This window comes from Triticum urartu, chromosome 5, assembly GCF_003073215.2.
Source record: "Triticum urartu cultivar G1812 chromosome 5, Tu2.1, whole genome shotgun sequence".
In the NCBI taxonomy this organism is placed as follows: domain Eukaryota; kingdom Viridiplantae; phylum Streptophyta; class Magnoliopsida; order Poales; family Poaceae; genus Triticum; species Triticum urartu.
This window is the reverse complement of record NC_053026.1, coordinates 293,333,223-293,351,425: the sequence shown is the minus strand read 5'-3', so window position 1 is coordinate 293,351,425 and position 18,203 is coordinate 293,333,223. Positions and strand designations below refer to the sequence as shown.

Sequence of the window (18,203 nt, the reverse complement as noted above, 5' to 3'; positions counted from 1 at the left end):
TGTACCTCCTAGGTATACATGTGTGGCGTATATTCTGAAATGGAGGCAATATATATTATAGTATGACATCAAGCAAATAGGTTAGAGAAATCATTTATCTTAATAAGTTGATGCATGTCATCTGCTGGACCAATGCTAACATGTTTAAATCATCAAGTATTTAGTTACGAGTCATGTTTGTCTAATTCTAGACATTTGTTTTTTTATGGCTCATAAGTTTCTACAATAATGCGAATTACACTATTCTATACTATGCATTATTATTGATGTATATAAGCTTTGTTAATCTTCTGCACTTCGATAATTATTTTATGAAGTGGAGCAATGATGTCAATTCGACGTAGACATACAACATTCATTCAATAAACCCTTCCAACCTCGGATGACTTGATCACCATGGCATACACCTGTTCTGGCCATCAGAGTTAGTCAATTGTTACTTTGTGAGCTCATTTATGGTCTTAATTTGTACTCCCCCCGTCCCAAAATATAAGACATTTTTACAAGCTATGCTAGCTTGCAAAAACATCTTATATTATGGGACGTAGGGAGTAGGTTTTATTGTTGTCATGTCCTATAAGATAAAATAGTTCAAGTTACATGTTGTTCTACAATTTCTCATATATAGTTGTCAAATCTCATTGTAAACAATATTTTTTGCCTTCATCTACTTTAGCATAGCCTTACATGTCTTACCCATATTGAAGTATTTTATTAAAAATCCTTTGTGATTTACTTTACATGTGTAAAAGAATTCGAAGCATCTTTATTTTTTTGAACTGTAATGGCACTTCACCTTTTGTCATTTTATTAAATGCCTCAGATGTGAGATTGAGATTTTTGTAGTGAATGGAGCACTAATAAGCAGGTAGGGCTGTGAGGAAGTTAGAAGGAGGTCTGCTCAGGTTCTAGAGAGGAAGGTTGCAAGCAGGGTAAAACAGATAAAAAAAATAAATGACAGGAAAAATGATCAAATGTTTGAATTCATCTAAATTATGAATAATAGGCTTATAGATATAAATTATAATACTCCTGTCAAAATTGGAGTACTAAAATACATGCATCAACATTCTCATGTAAGAACTTGAATAATAAGAAATTAAGTTATTGCCCGCGCAAATTATTGAGACATGCCAAAAGGAACTAACTTCACTAATTTGGTTCAAGTTGTTTTTCTAATTTGTTACAATGTATTCATATGCAAAACAGTAATGGTCAAAGCTTCCCCGCAAAAAAGAAGAGTAATGGTCAAAGCTGCATCTTTTGAGACCATGCATGTTGCATGCCTAGAGCATTATGTTTTAGAATGGGGAAAATAAAGGGGAGGGAGCTATTTTATTGTCTTACTTCGCAACAAGGGTAATTTTTCTTTATTAAACTTCATAAGCAATCGAAGATCTTTATAACAAATAAATCCCAAACATATATTCATATGAGGTTCCATGTTTTTAGGCATGATTATTATATACAAGCACATTGATAGACATTGGAAAAGGAGAATCTTTTGTGCAAAAAGGGAAAATGAGAATCGATTGAATGTCACAAAATAGCAATAATGTTTCACCGCTACAAATTCTAATACTTACATTTTTCGATCAGATGTACTACCTCCGTCTGGGTTATTGATCCCCTTCGTATTTTGTGTCAAATTTTGGTCGTAGATTTGACTAAAAAATATAAGTTGTATGTCACAAAACTTATATTGCTGGATGCATATTAGAAAGAGATATTCAATGATACTATTTTTGGTGTATATAACTTATTTTTTGGTAGTTAAATTAAAGGTCAAAATTTGACCCAAAATGCAAGAAGGGACTAACAACCAGGACGGAGGTAGTAGTAGCAGTAGCACGTTAAGCATTTTGCATCTGAATTGCATTTGGATTACTCGAGTAAATACTTCCTTTTAGTAGGCTTTGAAGCTGATAATGTCAGGGCTAATCAGCAGAGCTCCTGCCAAATTTTTCTTTGAAGTACAGAAGAATATAGTTCGTTACAACCCTACTACTAGCTTATTTGTCTAAAAATTAAAGAAAGGGGAACATTTGAGAGCATAGCCATTCATAATTCAAATCCAGTATTCTGCAAAAAAAAAGGAGTGTAGTGTTTTTGAGCCCTTGCTTAATGGAACTTAACTTCAGTTTCTCACATCAAAGCTATTTGACACTTTCCAGAGCCCCGGGAGTAGCCCAATGCCTGAATCATGTGTTGCAACTTGCAACTTCAAACATCTTCCTCATGCCGCCCTTCAACAGCAACAGATTTAGGAGTTCCAGCTGAATCTTTGAGCTCAGTTACTTTAGAACCACTGCCAAATGTGTCATAACTAGAATCATCATCCAGAGTTTGGGCCTCGGTAACCTCCAGTTCAGAGTTGAGCTCGGATGGCTTCAGCTCCACCTCAACATCTTGAGACATCTTCCCCTTGTCATGGCCAGAGATTAACTGCTCGAAAGCAGAGCCGGCATCTTCGACGGGCTCTGTTTCAAGACCTAGCGTGCCAGAAGCACTCCCTCCTGTACCTTGAGCAAGCTTGTGCTCTGAGCTATGATGCATCTGGTCCTGCACATCTTCGAGTGTATTGAATAGCCTTTTCATCTCTTCAGCTGAGGTCACCTCAATAACATGGAGCCTAGAAGTACCTGCGAACTGCTGGTTTTCTTCTGCAGTTGACAGCTCTCTGGACCCATTTCCAACTGGGACTTCTGAAGTATGCTCATCTGCAGCAAGAAATGCTTCTTCACTTGACTTTTCTTGAACCGGCTCAACATCCCAAGCGTCATATGTCAGTACTTCGTGATTGATTTGTACAAATTGTGAATTTAATTCTTCAACTGAACTCGCTTCAATGGCATGCATCCCGGGGTTTGGACATAACGCCGGGTCACTCGAGTCATCTTCAAGTGTAACTGTCAAAGGTTGCCCCATAACGGGCTCTGAAACGGACTGCACTAGCACTTCCTCCATGCGGCTCCTGAATAACGAGTTAACTTCATCGATGGAATTCGCTTCGACGACATATTGCTCAGAATTATTTACTTTGGATAGACAGCATAGCACTGATTGCTCACCGCCTGCAAGATATTATCAACCTTAGTTGAGCAAAGATTTCCAATAGGAAAAAGTACATTATATTTATTCGTCTGAAAGCCATAACAAATTTACCTGGATGAACTGAAACCTCCGCTTCTGAAGTGCTGGATTCATTTTTCATGGTAGGAAATGAATTTATATCATCACTGGAATCAGCATTGTTATTGCCTTCATGCATCCCGTAATCTCCTTTCAACACACCAGCATCTGAAATTACTGGGCTTAGTATTTTGATCTCTTCACCTAAATGTGCTTCCTGTGAACAAGATAACCTCCCATCATTCCCTTGCTTAGCAGCATCACTGTCCGAGTGACTACCAAGGGCATCTTCTCCACCAATTTCACCTTTCTCCGATTTGAGGCCACTGCGACACGGATTAGCGGAGTGCCGTCCATGGAAGTTTCCATGCTTTCTAAGCTGTGTTGCTGGAGAGTACGAGCGAGGAGTCCAAGTTTCTTCCAATTGACTGTTATGGTCCACAATATGGTCAGAAGGAAGATCAAATAGGCTTCCCATAGGCAGGAGGACAGATGGTGCTGAATCAGGTATCTGGGGTAACTCTATCACTTCCCCTTCCCCTGAGGCATTTGAAGGATCATATGGTTGCCCTCTTGGTGTGGAAATGGAAGGAACCTGGACAAAGAAACGGGATGCCTCCTTCAATTTCTGTGTTGCATCAGCGGTTTGCAAGTCCATTAGCCTCTGATCGAGTTCAAACTTCAGGATATTCTTTGCTCTCTGCAGCTCCATCAGACCATCGGCCCTACCATTCTTTCCTATGACATCCTCCTGATCATTTCCATCATCTTTCTCCTCTTCCTCTCCTTCATCTTCATCGTCCGAGATACTGTCGTCATCGTCATCCTCCTCAAGGTCACTCTCATCGTCATCTGATGAAGAATTCAAGTTGTCCCTGGACCTGGAGGCCAAGGTGGGGTGACCAGTCCCCAAGTCTATCAGTGGGTGCAACTCTTCAAGCATTGGGATTATGTCGGTCATGGATGCATCAGGAGAAGAACTGTCATCAGTAAGATCAGATTCAGAACCATAACAAGGATCCTGCCGGTCAGCAGACTGCCAGCAGGGACTCGTGGGTTCACCAAACTGATAATGATTGTGTACTTCATAGTCACCTCTTTCATTATTGCTGCTCTCAAATTCTTGCAGATCAGACTTCTCGCTGATTTGCTCACCATATCCTTCTCTTCCCATGATGACATTGCTCTGGGCATATTTAGAAGACTCCGTGCTAAGCACAGTATCAGCTGCCAGAAACATGACATTTGTTTCTTCGCAGTGATTGTCATGCGTGTTATTGGCCGGGGCTCTCTCCTCGACATATACTCCTGCACTGCCGGTTCTCTTCTCCAAGCAAGTCTCGATAGTAACACTCTCAACCTCCTCGGTCGAGCAGTCAGCAATGGAATTTTTGGACTCCGGGGTCAAAGTTTGTTGATTATCAGAGTCTCCTTCTGCAGTCACTGAGGGGGTATTTGGTTCACCATAACTCAAAAGGGCTCCGAGAAGAAGTCCGGTTAACAGCAGGAGGGGAGAGGAAGACACTAGGAAAGCAAGTAGAGGAGGGCAAATCCTATGTAGTAGCAGCAACAAGATCCCAGCACCGAGTACCATAGGATAATCACAAGAAGACTGATAAGCAACTGCGAAAGAGGAATGCAATATTCTCTTAGCGTGCAGAACGAGATCGTCTGTGCCGAGATCCTTAGCCATCTGCTTAAATTTGTCCATTAAACGCATTCCTGGCATGATAATAGGAAGCAAGAAGCAGATCATTAGCCTGGGTATAATTCGGGTACTAGTATTATAAAGCATGCGCAGATGAATTGAGCTCATGATCTAGTGAAAATGTTTGTTATCTATCTGTTTCTGATGCAGTGATGCCTATTGTTGAAGAACACTCTGTATACTAGTACACTAACAATGAACGTTGATAAGAAACATCACTTCCAACAAGATGAAATGGGCCACAAATTTTGTGGTGGCCTTTTTGGTGATGAGGCCGACGACGTTCTTCATTAACCAGATGACTTCTAAAATCATTTTTTGCTTGCGAACGTCTACAGGTGCCGACCTAAGACAGGAGTAGAAGAAACTCCAGTTTGCGGAACAGACTGGCAGAAATTACACAGAAGGAAACAAAGATCCATCACAGCATAGGCGTAGTGCTTTCACCGAACAATAGCAAACCAGCAACGGCACTCAACGAAACCAGCAGCATGCACAGCACAAGAAGCGTCCCTGGGTGAAGGATGGGCTCTCACCTGCATCGACGTCGACGACGGCGAACAGCAAGAACCAAAATCTCCTAGCGTCACAGGCCCAGATGCATGCAGTGGAGAAATGGTGGCAACCACATGGAACTGGATCGAACAAGTAAAGAAGCGAGACCAAAGCAAGGAAGGAAGCTGCAGTGCGGTGCACTGGGGAGGCTCCTTTTTCCTGTGTCTGGATCCCTTGCTTTGCACTTGCAGCACCACCCTTGACAGACAAAAAATGCTTTGGTCGGCACCAAAAGGGAGCCCTGAGGCATCTCACCCTGTCCTGGAGATCATGGTGTGAGGAGAAAGTTACTCAGGTGCCATCATAACAGTACATGACATGTCCAAATGTACTAGTAGTACAGAGGTTGATCACCTACCTTTGTCCATCATGAAGCAATGCTAGGAGATCTCGGCTTACTTTGTTTTTTGTTTTTATTTCCCCTTCTCTTTATGCTTGGTAGTACAATGATGGAACTGTGAGCTTCTGAAATGGCGGCATGTGCTCAGCGACCTTTTCCTGTGGGGCGAGGGCGTGGCGTGCTGGATGCGTATCATTGCTCTGCTAGATCCACAAACTACAGTGGCATAAATGATATTGAAAAAAGGGTAAAGTTAAGGCCTCCTTTGGTTCATAGGATAGGATTATCATAGGAATAGGAATCTTGTAGGAAATGAGATAACATGTATCTCAAATTCTATGAGTAGGAATAAGAAACAAGATGTCATTTGGTTGACACCAAAGGAATTTTTCCATTGAGTCTAGGCTCTTTTTTATTTTCCTATGAAATATGGAGGATAGGAACCAATCCTATGTAGGAATAGGAATCCATTCCTATGAACCAAAGGGCTCTAAAGGAAAAAATCCAATAAGAATCCTATCCTCTAGAATTCCTATGAAATTCCTCTAAACCAAAGGAGGCCTAAGTGAGAGATGGAGAAAGTAAACTACTCGGCTCCTCCTTTCACTGTTGCCTTTTGTAATTCTCAATCCTGCCAAAGAGTTTCATTCATTTTTTTAAAACGGAGGCAAAAGATTTGCCTCATCTATTAATTAAGATAAGAAGAGAGTTTGTTACAGAAGTCACTCTTACACGGCATGAGTGATTACTCGCATAAAATAATAGCCCCTAATTTCTTTGCACCGGCAGTGACCCAAAGGTTTGCCTCGCAAATGATGAAGTTGAGCAAGATTGTTGGCGGAGCGCTCTTCTGTCAAAAAACACGGGCATTCCTCTCATTCCAAGTGGTCCATGACACGAGTATGGTAAGAGAGGCCATAGCCTTCCTATTGGGGACTCCGGCACCGGTTATATTTGTCCACCGCTCCTCTACCGAATCATGTAGCTGCCAAGTAGCAGTGTCCAAGTGGTGAAGGCCGAATTTCGCGATGACCGAGTTCCATAGCCGAATGGTGTATCGGCATTTGAAGAAGAGATGTGGTCCACTTTCTTGATCTCTCTTGCAGAGAGTGCAAAGCCCGCAGTTTGACCATCCCCGCTTTGCAAGCCTATCGCAGTCCAAATTCTATCTTGGATAGCCAATCAAGCAAAGAATTTAGCCTTTGGCGGCGCCCAAGCCTTCCAAATCATTTGATCCATGGGGGAGACGACCAATCCTAGAAATTGGGCCTTGTAGGCGGAGGCCGCAGAGTAATGCCCGCTTGTCGTGTGCTTCCACACAATGGTGTCTTTGGCATGTCCAACAAGGTGGGCATCAATTAAAAGCGCCCAAAGAGTGAAGAATTGCCGGATGTGTTCAACTGATACGACCGTGGAGGTGTTGATTTTGAGGATCCACGCATTATTTTTTAGAGCCTCGCGCACCTTCCAATTCTTCCTCGAGGAGGCCTCAAAAATGAGAGGAGCGACATCCTTGGGCTTGCCTCCATGAAGCCAAGGGGAATCCCAAAAAGGTGTTTTAGCACCATTCCCCATGGTGATGGTTGTGGATGCATAGAAGAAGTCAAGGTCCTCCTCGTCACATGGGTTTCCCAATCCGACCCACATCTTGTGAGGCGCCGTCCATTCAAACCATGGCCACCTCAAACGCAAGGCCCTCGCAAATTTGTCAGTGTTGAGGACCCCTAGACCACCATATTCATGCGGCCGACAGACAATCTCCCAATTCACCTTGCACTTGGCACCCATCGTCTTGTCCGATCCGGACCAAAGGAAGGCTCGCTCGAGTTTGTTAATGCTTTGAAGAATGCTCGGCGGTACGACCAATGGCGTGATGAAGTAGATCGCTTGAGAGGTGATGACGGACTTGACAAGGGCAGTGCGTCCACTGGTGGTGATATTTTGTCCATCATAGGTAACCAGCTTGCCCGCAACCTTGTCCACAAGGAATTGCCAATCCACCAACTTAAGCTTCCAAACGGATAGAGGAAGGCCCAAATATCTTAAGGGGAAGGACGCCCTTTTCGCCGGCAAGCTTTGAAGGATGTGCTCTAGATTAAGGTGATTGCATCGAATGGCCACAACAGAGCTCTTTTGGAAATTGGTGCATAGCCCGGTGACCTCCCCGAATCCGCTCAAGATGGCTGAGAGGTTGTCAATATCATTTTTAATTGGGGCCATGAAAATGGCTGCATCATCTGCATAGAGTGAAGTTCTCACCATGACCCCTCTCCCCCGCACCTTGTGAAGTAGCCCTTTTCTGGTTGCCAACTCAAGCAGTTGTTGGAGTGCATCAATTGCAATGACGAAAAGGAGCGGGGATAGGGGATCCCCTTGCCGAAGGCCCCGACCATGCTTGATGGGGTGGCACCATTCAGTAGGATCCTCGAGGATGATGTGCAAAGAAGAGCCGCAATCCAATCTCGAAACTTGGGGGGGAGGGAGGGAACCCCTTCGCCGTAGGAGATCAAGGATGTATTCCCATCTAACTGAGTCGAAGGCCTTGCGGATGTCAAGCTTGAACAACAGAGACGGGGGCCACCCCACCATTCAGTAGGATCCTCGAGGATGATGTGCAAAGAAGAGCCGCAATCCAATCTCGAAACTTGGGGGGGAGGGAGGGAACCCCTTCGCCGTAGGAGATCAAGGATGTATTCCCATCTAACTGAGTCGAAGGCCCTTTGGATGTCAAGCTTGAACAACAGAGACGGGGTGTCTACGGGCCAGGTTGCGAACACAAAAAATTGTCGTGTATGCTTCTGCGCTTGATGAATGCGCTTTGGGCGTTGGAGACCAGCTTTTCCATGTGCGGAGCAAGACGGGTTGAGAGGATTTTTACGATAATCTTAGCAATGGCATGAATGAGACTGATGGGCCTATAGTCTGCAATCCCCTCGGCGCCTTCATATATTTTTGAATTCCAGGATTTGTTCATCTGCATCAATAAGAAAATATTCTGAGTTCAGCATGCATACGCAAGAACGCATTCGGTACAGAAGAGCACCAGGCTACACAACATCAATCACTTCAACAAAGTCTCAGGAAAATTCTTCGAGGCCTGGAAGAGGAACGGAAGGTATCAAGTCTTTTTCTCTTAGTAACAGCTCTGACCTTTGAGTACTATCAAAAAATGGATGCAAGTCCATAACGCTTGGAAAACAAGCAACCACAGCTCTGGTAACAAGCAGTGAGATTTCCTGCACTACAACTCATTTATCATCATCCATCTATTTCCTGTACACATCCAAGTGACAACATTTTACACGGAGAAAGCAATTACGCGTTTACATCAACATGTCAGCAAAGGGAGACCTGAGCTCATTTCCGTCCAGGGAAAGGAAAGGTGCTCGCTAAAAACAGCACCAGGTTACACTAGGACTCAGCCATAAGCAAGCAATATATATCCCTCAGAAATTCAAAACTGTGTTTCTTTGGGTTAAATCAATCAGAAATGTATTGTTGTGACTGGACAATGGTTGTTAGCTGCTTCAGGTTAGCTAGTACATGTCTTGGGCCAAGACTCTCAGCGCCAATGTGGTTCAGAAGTTGTTCGACATCCTGTCAGGAAACATAACGGGAAGGTTAAACGTCTAAGCAGAATTAATGGTAAACGGGTGGAAGTAAACACTACACATCAAGTTCTTTCTGATAACCAACTATTTCAGGGACATATAATTACTCAAATACAAATACGGATAAAAATGTGTACCAACTATACAATTGAACTACAGTTTATATTCCAAAAACCTAGAGGATTCACTGTTACTCACTGGTTGCCATTAAATTTCCATGCATTACTAAACTCCATGTTTATGATTTTCTACACAGCTTCCCAACTCACAAGTAGTTGAAAATAGCCAACATTTTCATGAGATGCCACTTTTGCTACTTCCACAAAGCTCTGTTAAACTCATTTAAGGTTGACCTTTTTGTCATATCCTGATCCATATCTAGCTATCTACCCACTCTCCCACTCAAGTATAAAACCATGACTATGGTCTGCTTACATTAAGATTCTAAATCACCTATTTGATGCTAAGAGCCTAGCAGATAGATGTAGTCAGGTCATTCTCTTGAATCATATTTCATTCGTAAGATCAGCAACTCTAAACTAATAATGCCTACTTTGCATTACTTAAATGCAAAAGCTTGACCAACCTTGTTTAACAAGAATACAGCATATGCTGATCTTGTCGTTTCTTGTCCTTCAAAAAACAGAGGGAATTCCATTGTCCTCATGCTTGTGCTCGAAGGGGTAGAAGAACTTACTCCTGGGGCTATAGATGGGTCAACTGAAGGGGCATGATCAACAATATACGAATGTGAACCTCCCAACCGTAGTGGATATCGAAGAGGAACATCAAGATATGATGCAATAAGGGAGACCGCCTATGAGTCAAAAACAAATAAATATAGATTCAGCAGCACAAACGGAGAAAGGCCGGCGTACTTAGAGTCCATGAATGAAAACTTCGTGTCATTTCTATCACCGCGAAACACAAATTGACAAACTAGTTATATGTCGATCTGATATAAATATCTCATCATTCTACAACAGAATATTAACTCATACAGTATAAATTTTCAAACTCCTATAGAAAGGATTAGAAGCAAACTAGAATGAATGAAGTCAAATCCTACTCATTAATTATTTATCAAGATTTAAATACATACATGTGCAACATATCCAAGAAGAGTAGCAGACTTTTGAATCTCTGTCTTGTCACTGAAGTAGCTGGTCTTTTTTATAGAAAGCTTTGATAACTGTAGTCCCAAAATGGCCAAAGGTGCCTGTCCGTTTTGGGAACCATTGGGCAACAGTGCTTCACCAACTCCTGAAATTTTTCGGTAGATTTAACAACTGTGACAACAAACTTTAAAATTACAGTCCCAGAACTCATGATTCATTCTATTTTCTTAAGAGGGAAATGAAACCAGTGTATCTCATTCTTTAATAAAAATTGTCAATTTCATCATAATAGCTATGAAATGCCAATTTCATAAGAATGGCTACTTAAATGAAAATGTTACATGATGACAGGAGTCATGCTGCATAGCATGAACATAACTATTGAATAGGAGAAATAATCGTAAGTCCTTAAAGTGCATCGATGCTGTACTGTATGAGACAATTCCAAATCTAGAATTGCAGAATAATGCAAAAGGAGTAAGAAGCTAAATGGCTGGGAAGATCTGTGTACAACCACTATGCAAATAAGTGTGGCTACCAAGCATCAGCGTTGAATATTTATTGCATAAATGAATAAACTTATTAATCCACCCACAAATAAGTTCATGCAAGCATCAGTAGCAAGAACTGCAGCAAGACAAATATGCACGCTGTATGGTTCTGCTAGACCAGTATTATGCTTGTGACTAGTGAAAACATATGCATGGAATTTTAGTATTTCAGAGAGCTGGTATGCAGAATTGGTGACTCATGAAGGTCGTAACAGGATGAGTGGCATACCTGTTCTAGTGATACTAGAGTTTAATCCAGGCTTTACAATTGGAGATTGCTCATTCAAGGGCCTCACAGGATATATCTGAGCAACTTGTCCTATCATGTATTGTTGTCTCATCCGTAACATTCGTTCCAGACCTTTAAGACGACCATGGCCACGTTCCCCAGACAGCAATTTACAAGGTTCCTATAACCACCATCACCCATACAAAAATGTTCGAGTGAGATTTGTGGAATAGAAGAGTAACATCATATCCAGTTTTGAAGCTTAGAAAACGTTCTTTCTAGAATCCCCATCATGAAAATCTATTTACACCAGATATCTAATTAAGAGAAGAATATGTTCAAGTAAAGAAATACGCGACGTCAAAATTTGGTCTACGAACATACAGGCCACAATGCACTGCGTCTTTATGTAGCCTTTGAATTCAATACTGATAGATTTATTATCGGAATTTACAAGAAGAGCGCCGATAAAGGGCCATGAAACTTCTATACAACCCCCACACGAAAAAAGCAGCAGGAAATGCTTTTCGGTAGAAAATTCCATGCGCAAGACTTGTATGGCTTCTTAACAGGGGGTAAAAGAAAACAATGCAACCATTTCTCGATCGCGCACATACAACTGAATACCTGTAATTTACTTTGTGCTGCGCCAACAGTTTTGTCTGCTACTGTCAGCGTCCTGATCTTGACGCAAAGCTGCTCCCTTCGATCCTCAACATTTGCAGACACTTCCTTCGTTTGCATCCTCAATTCCCCCATAAAATCAGCATGAGATTGCAATCTCTGCCTCATCTCAGCCAACTCATTATCCTGCTGAAGAACTGCCTTTCTTGCCTGCCCGTCAACATATTTCGAAGTACAAATTAAACATCCAGAATAACTCATGATGTACTTTGCAACAAACCTAATTTCATAAAACCAACGAGATGCATTGGCAAATACAGTAATAGTAGCACGACGAACTTTCACAAGTCAAAAGCAATGAAAGGCCCCTTTTGGTTAAAACGTTTATAGGGCATCTAGTATCTCCGAATAAAATCTGATCACCAGACCGAGGACACACTAGTCACTAGGTATAAATACTAAAAACAGGAGTGATCAGCGGAATGAAATGTTGCTTGCAAACTGAAGAATGTGTAAAGACTGGACGCCCTCTGATGGAAGTAAACCTAATTCGGGAGCAAAGCAAAGCACGCCGAAGATCCGGTGTGCGAATTGCAGAAAGGATCTCATCATTTCACTAAGGATGAAGCAAGGAGTGACCCTAGGCAGATCGGGCAATAATTAACTAATCAATTACCTCGAGCGCGGACTCGAGGCGCGCGGCGAGGCCGGCCTTGCGGTCCCTGGCGGCGGCGAGCGCGGCGGACAGGCTCCAGAGGCGCGCGAGCTCCTGCTGAAGCTCCTCCCAGCCGACGACCTTGGGCGCGTCGGCACCCAGCACCTCGCTCCCCGGCACGACCACCCACGTGCTGCCGGTGCTGCTGTCGCGCTCCTCCTCCTCCTCCTCTTCCTCCTCCTCTGGCGGGGACGGGTCAGCGCTGGCAGACGAGGGGCCCGGGTCCATGGCCCGGGATCATAGGTAGAAGCTGGTCGGGATTCCTCTAGGGTTTGGAGATTTGGCGCTTCTTCCTCTTCTTCTCCGAGAGATCCTGCTCGGTTTTTTTTCCTCGATCGAGTTTCTAGTCTGAGTGCAACGAAGGGTCAGCGGAGGAGAATGGCGTGGTTCGTAGCGACGAGGAGGAACAAATCAGGCCCACCTCCATCTTGGGCTTGAGACAGTTTTTTCATTTTCTTGTGTATGTAAAACCGGAAATACCGCTCAAAAAAATGTAAACCGGAAATCACCGGTTAGGGTACCATAGTTCAAAAAACACTAAGGGCTTGTTCGGTTGAGGTGGATTTGAAGGGGATTGAGGGGGAATTAATCCCCTGCAAACCAAAATCCCTGCAAATCCCCTCCAATCCACCTGGGGTTGGGATTAACCGAACAAAGCCTAAGAAGGTGTTTGTTTCGTCAGTTTTTGGCCGGGACCTGATTACAGCGATATCCATTATCGTTACGTGTGTTTGGTTTGAGTCGGGCTGGAATCACAAACCGCGTAATCAGTTACTGCGCTATACAAAAACGATTACGCCCACACCTGGCCGTTAAGCGATCCCATCCCCGATCCACCTTTCTCGCCCACGTCTGTTTTCTCTTCTTCCTCAAACATCTTTTGCGTCTGCCTCGCACGAGCCACCATGGACACCGCCATCGGAGCACCGCAGCCGGAGCACCGCAGCCGCCGTTGTCGCCGTACCACCAGGGTTGTCGTCCACCGCCGCGGCCGCGTCCGCTGCAGCCGTAACACCATGGCTGCCGTCCACTACCGCGGCCGCCTCCGTTGCCGCCGTACCACCACGGCCGTCTCCATTGCCGTTGTGCCGCCGGCCACCGCAGCAAATCTGTCCTCAAACCACGCGTGCAACGTCCTCAGGTCTTGGTCGTGGAGCAAGAGAATCACGCAGGGGCAACCCTAATCGCAGTTTTCTTTTCTCATCTCTTTGTTACCGTTACCTGAGTGAGTGAACCAAATAAACCAGCAACAGTCCCATTACAGCCACAAATGCGGGGTAACCTCATCACGTTACCATTTACGTTAATGGAGCCCCAACCAAAGACCTCCTAAGTTAGGGTGAGATTACTATTTTTTTAAACAGTACAATCATAGACGTTCATATACACTTATACCCTTATAAACACACACACGCATACTGAGCATCTCCAAGATACTGAGTCAACACAACATCTTAAGATTACTAAACAACTCCTTTAGTGACTAGTGACGCAACACATCTGAGAATTTTGATGGATTTTTTGAATGATGGAAGGTTGCTCCGAAATTATGTATTGCTCTCACCAACATGTTTCTCTCATCGAAATGTTCAAGGCTAAATCCTATGTTAATAGGTTTTGAAGATTTTTTTTCTATGCGTAACTTTGTACTCCATAAAAAAACAAATTTGAGTGTCCCATGTAAACATACTTGTAGTTTATGCGATAACACATTTTATGCTCCATTGCGGGGATAGTGTACTCTCATGAACTGCAACTTGTGCTTCACATACAGTACAACATGTACTTCCCGGCGATCTACACCCCTTGCACAGTGAAATGTGAACTCCCTATTACAAGATGTACATCTTGTGACGTTCAATATGTGCCTCCTATGTAGTCCAATTGAACTTGTCGTGTAGTGCACTTGTAATTCCAATGATAGTCCATGTTTGCTTCCAACAACAACATATTTGTACTTCACAATAATCTGTTGTTAATTGTTTTAGATATAGCTTACCACTCATGCCCTACTTTTACTTCTTATACTTCTTGTGCATGTGTTGTATTCCATTTGACATGTAGAACAATAATTTCAGAAGAAGAAAAAAAAGACTAGAGATAGCTAGAAAAATCAACGGAAAGCCAAAACAACAAAAGAAAAAAAAGAAAAGTTAGAAAAATCAAATGAAATGAAAAGAAAAACAAGACTAAGGAATAAATGGAGAAAAGTTAAGGCATCCCAGGAAAATGCATGCTGACCACCAACGTGCTCGCCACAACACTCCTACACGCCTTCTGGGAGGGGGTGCTCATTAAGTACCCCCGATTGGAACCACAAATCAGGCCCGCTTAATAGTTACGCTTGATAGAATTTCTAATTAATCAAACCACTTGTTTTTTTTTCTTCCTAGTTCAAGAACATGATAACCTTGAGGGGTTGTGGTTTTTTTTCCTACCAACGGGAACTTTCCCTTCATCGTCCTTAAGGGGTGCCTGATATATATCTATAATTTTTATTGTTCCATGCTATTATAACATCAATCTTGGATGTTTTATATACATTTACAAGCAAATAGATATCATTTTTTGGGACTAACCCATTAACTCAGTGCCCAGTGCCAGTTGTTGTTTTTTTTTCTATTTTTTGGTTTTTCAGAATATCAGTACCAAATTAAGTCCAAATGCCACAAAACTTTTTGGAGATTTTTTTCTCGACATAAGAGACCCTGGAAGCTTCGGGAGGGGACGAGAAGATGGAGCAGTGGCCCACGAGGTACCAGGGCGCGCCCTGGTGGCTCGTGGGGTCCACGTAGCTCCGTTTGACCTAACTCTGCCTCTATAAATTCTCTAAAATTAGGAAACGAACAGAGGAGTCCACGAGATACTTTTTCTGCCGCCGCAAGTTCCTGTTCGCGAGAGATCCCATTTGCAGGCCTTTTCTAGCACTCTACTGAAGGGGGGTTCGATAACGAGTTGTTGCGTGATTCTCCTACTGTATTGATAACCTTGGTTTCATAACTGAGGGAAATACTTATCTCTATTGTACTGCATCATTCCCTGCTCTTCGGGAAATCCCAATGCAACTCGCAAGTAGCAAGAAGAATTTCTGACACTGTTGCCGAGGATACATCATCAACATCTATCAAGTACCTACGCATAAAGTTTCATCTCCTTGCATTTAATTTATTTTCCTTTGTCTCGTTTTCATCTCCCCCACTTCTAAATATTTTTACAAAAAAATTACAAAAGTATTTCCCTTTTGCCTTTTTGTGCGTTTTCTTGTTTGTTTGCTTGAAGTTGCTATCATGGGTGATTTTTGGCATGGCGGAAAGTGAGGATGGTAAAACTCCTAAAATTGAAATTTATACCTGATACGTCTCCATCGTATCTACTTTTCCAAACTCTTTTGCCCTTGTTTTGGACTCTAATTTGCATGATTTGAATGGAACTAACCCGGACTGACACTGTTTTCAGCAGAATTGCTATGGTGTTATTTTTGTGCAGAAATAAAAGTTCTGTATTGACCTGGAAATTTACGAAGAATATTTTTGGAATATATAAAAAATATTGGTGCAAGAATCAACCAGAGGGGGCCACGCAGAGGCCACAAGCCCTAGGGGCGCCCACCCCCCTGGGGCGCGCCTACCAGGCTTGTGGACCCCCTGGACCACCTCCGACCCTAATTCCAACTCTATAAGTACCTATTCACGGAGAGAAAAATCAGAGAGAAGGATTCATCGTGTTTTACGATACGAAGCCGCTGTCGCCTTCTGATCTTCATCGGGAGGGCTGATCTGGAGTCCGTTTGGGGCTCCGGAGAGGGGGATTCGTCGCCATCATCATCACCAACCTTCCTCCATCACCAATTTCATGATGCTCACCGCCGGAAGTGAGTAATTCCATCGTAGACTTGCTGGACGGTGATGGGTTGGATGAGATTTGTCATGTAATCGAGTTAGTTTTGTTAGGGTTTGATCCCTAGTATCCACTATGTTCTGAGATTGGTGTTGCCACGACTTTGCTATGCTTAATGCTTTTCACTAGGGCCCGAGTGCCATGATTTCAGATCTAAACCTACTACGTTTTCATGAATATATTTGTGTTCTTGATCCTATCTTGCAAGTTGTAGGCACCTATTACGAATTATGATCTGCATACCCAAAGGTGACAATAATTGGGATTATTTCCGGTGATTATGTAGTTTGAGGAGTTCGTGTATTCACTAAGTGCTAATGCTTTGGTTCAGTTCTCTATTAAAATGAGGCCTTAATATCCCTTAGTTTATATTAAGACCCCACTGTCACGGGAGGGTAGGACAAAAGATGTCATGCAAGTTATTTTCCATAAGCACGTATGACTATATATGAAGTGCATGCCTACATTATATTGATGAACTGGAGCTAGTTTTGTGTCACCCTAGGTTGTGACTGCTACATGATGAATATCATCCAGCACAATTATCATTGTCAATCCATTGCCTACGAGCTTTTCACATATTGATCTTTGCTAAGTTACTTTGTCGTTGATGTTGTTACAATCACTACAAAACTACTATTGTTACTTTTGCCGCTGTTACCGTTACTTCCATATTACTTTGCTACTAAATACTCTACTGCGGATATTAAGTCTTTCAGGTGTGGTTGAATTGACAACTCAACTGCTAATACTCGTGAATATTCTTTGGCTCCCCTTGTGTCGAATCAATAAATTTGGGTTCAATACTCTACCCTTGAAAAGTGTTGCGATCCCCTATACTTGTGGGTTATCAAGACCTTTTTCTGGCGCCGTTGTCGGGGAGCATAGCTCTATTCTCTGAGTCACTTGGGATTTATATATGTTGACCACTATGAAGAATTTGAAAGATACCAAAACCAAGATTTTTTCCCTCTAGAACGAGGGGAGGTAACTGCCATCTAGCTCTGCACTTGATTCAACTTCTGTTTTAAGTAAGCTTGCGACACCTACACCTGCTATTGATTCTGATATGTCGCAAGTAATTGATGATGCTACTTCTGCTATGCATGATGCTTATGATGATACTACTGGTTTGCTTGATAATACTTTGCCACTGGGTGAATTTCTTGATGAACAACTTGCTGGAGTTAAAGATATTGAAAATGTTGAAATTGATGATATTTCTGAAACTGATGAAATTATTGAAACTGAAAACTTTGAAACACCTGATAAGACTAGCTCTCCTAGATATGAACTTCCTGTTATACCCGAGGGTTATGTTATGGATGAAGAGGTAGATAGGGACTTTCTTGCTTGTAAAGATATAGACGATCTTAAGAAATTGCTTGTCAAGTTGAAAGAAAAATCTCTTAATGCTAGAATGAAATATGATCCTAAGTTTTCTACTTCACCTATCTTTGTTACTGATAAGGATTATGAATTCTCTGTCGATCCTGAGTTAATTACTTTGGTTGAATCTGGTCCTTTTCATGGTTATGAATCTGAAACTGTTGTGGCACATCTTACTAAACTGAATGATATAGCCACCCTATTTGCTCATGAGGAAAAAAATTACTACTACTATATTCTTAAGTTTTTTCCTTTCTCGTTAAAGGGTGATGCTAAGATATGGTTTAATTCTCTTACTCCTGGTTGTGTGCGTAGTCCCCAGGATATGATTTAT

At 42.5% G+C, this 18,203-nt stretch overlaps 2 protein-coding genes across 2 annotated transcripts; both read right to left on the bottom strand.

Annotated features, from left to right (window-relative positions):
- Positions 1 to 1,931: 1,931 nt before the first annotated feature.
- Positions 1,932 to 5,675, bottom strand: LOC125508650. The gene is made up of 3 exons (XM_048673412.1): positions 5,377 to 5,675; positions 3,166 to 4,854; positions 1,932 to 3,074 (listed from the first exon to the last, which is right to left on the bottom strand). Exons 2-3 carry the CDS (start codon positions 4,850 to 4,852, stop codon positions 2,224 to 2,226), a joined length of 2,538 nt encoding a protein of 845 aa, XP_048529369.1. The 5' UTR covers positions 4,853 to 4,854; positions 5,377 to 5,675; the 3' UTR covers positions 1,932 to 2,223.
- A 3,289-nt stretch (positions 5,676 to 8,964) lies between these two features.
- LOC125508649 lies at positions 8,965 to 12,976 on the bottom strand. The gene is made up of 6 exons (XM_048673411.1): positions 12,545 to 12,976; positions 11,872 to 12,078; positions 11,245 to 11,425; positions 10,449 to 10,609; positions 9,933 to 10,163; positions 8,965 to 9,332 (listed from the first exon to the last, which is right to left on the bottom strand). Exons 1-6 carry the CDS (start codon positions 12,809 to 12,811, stop codon positions 9,216 to 9,218), a joined length of 1,164 nt encoding a protein of 387 aa, XP_048529368.1. The 5' UTR covers positions 12,812 to 12,976; the 3' UTR covers positions 8,965 to 9,215.
- Positions 12,977 to 18,203: the final 5,227 nt, after the last annotated feature.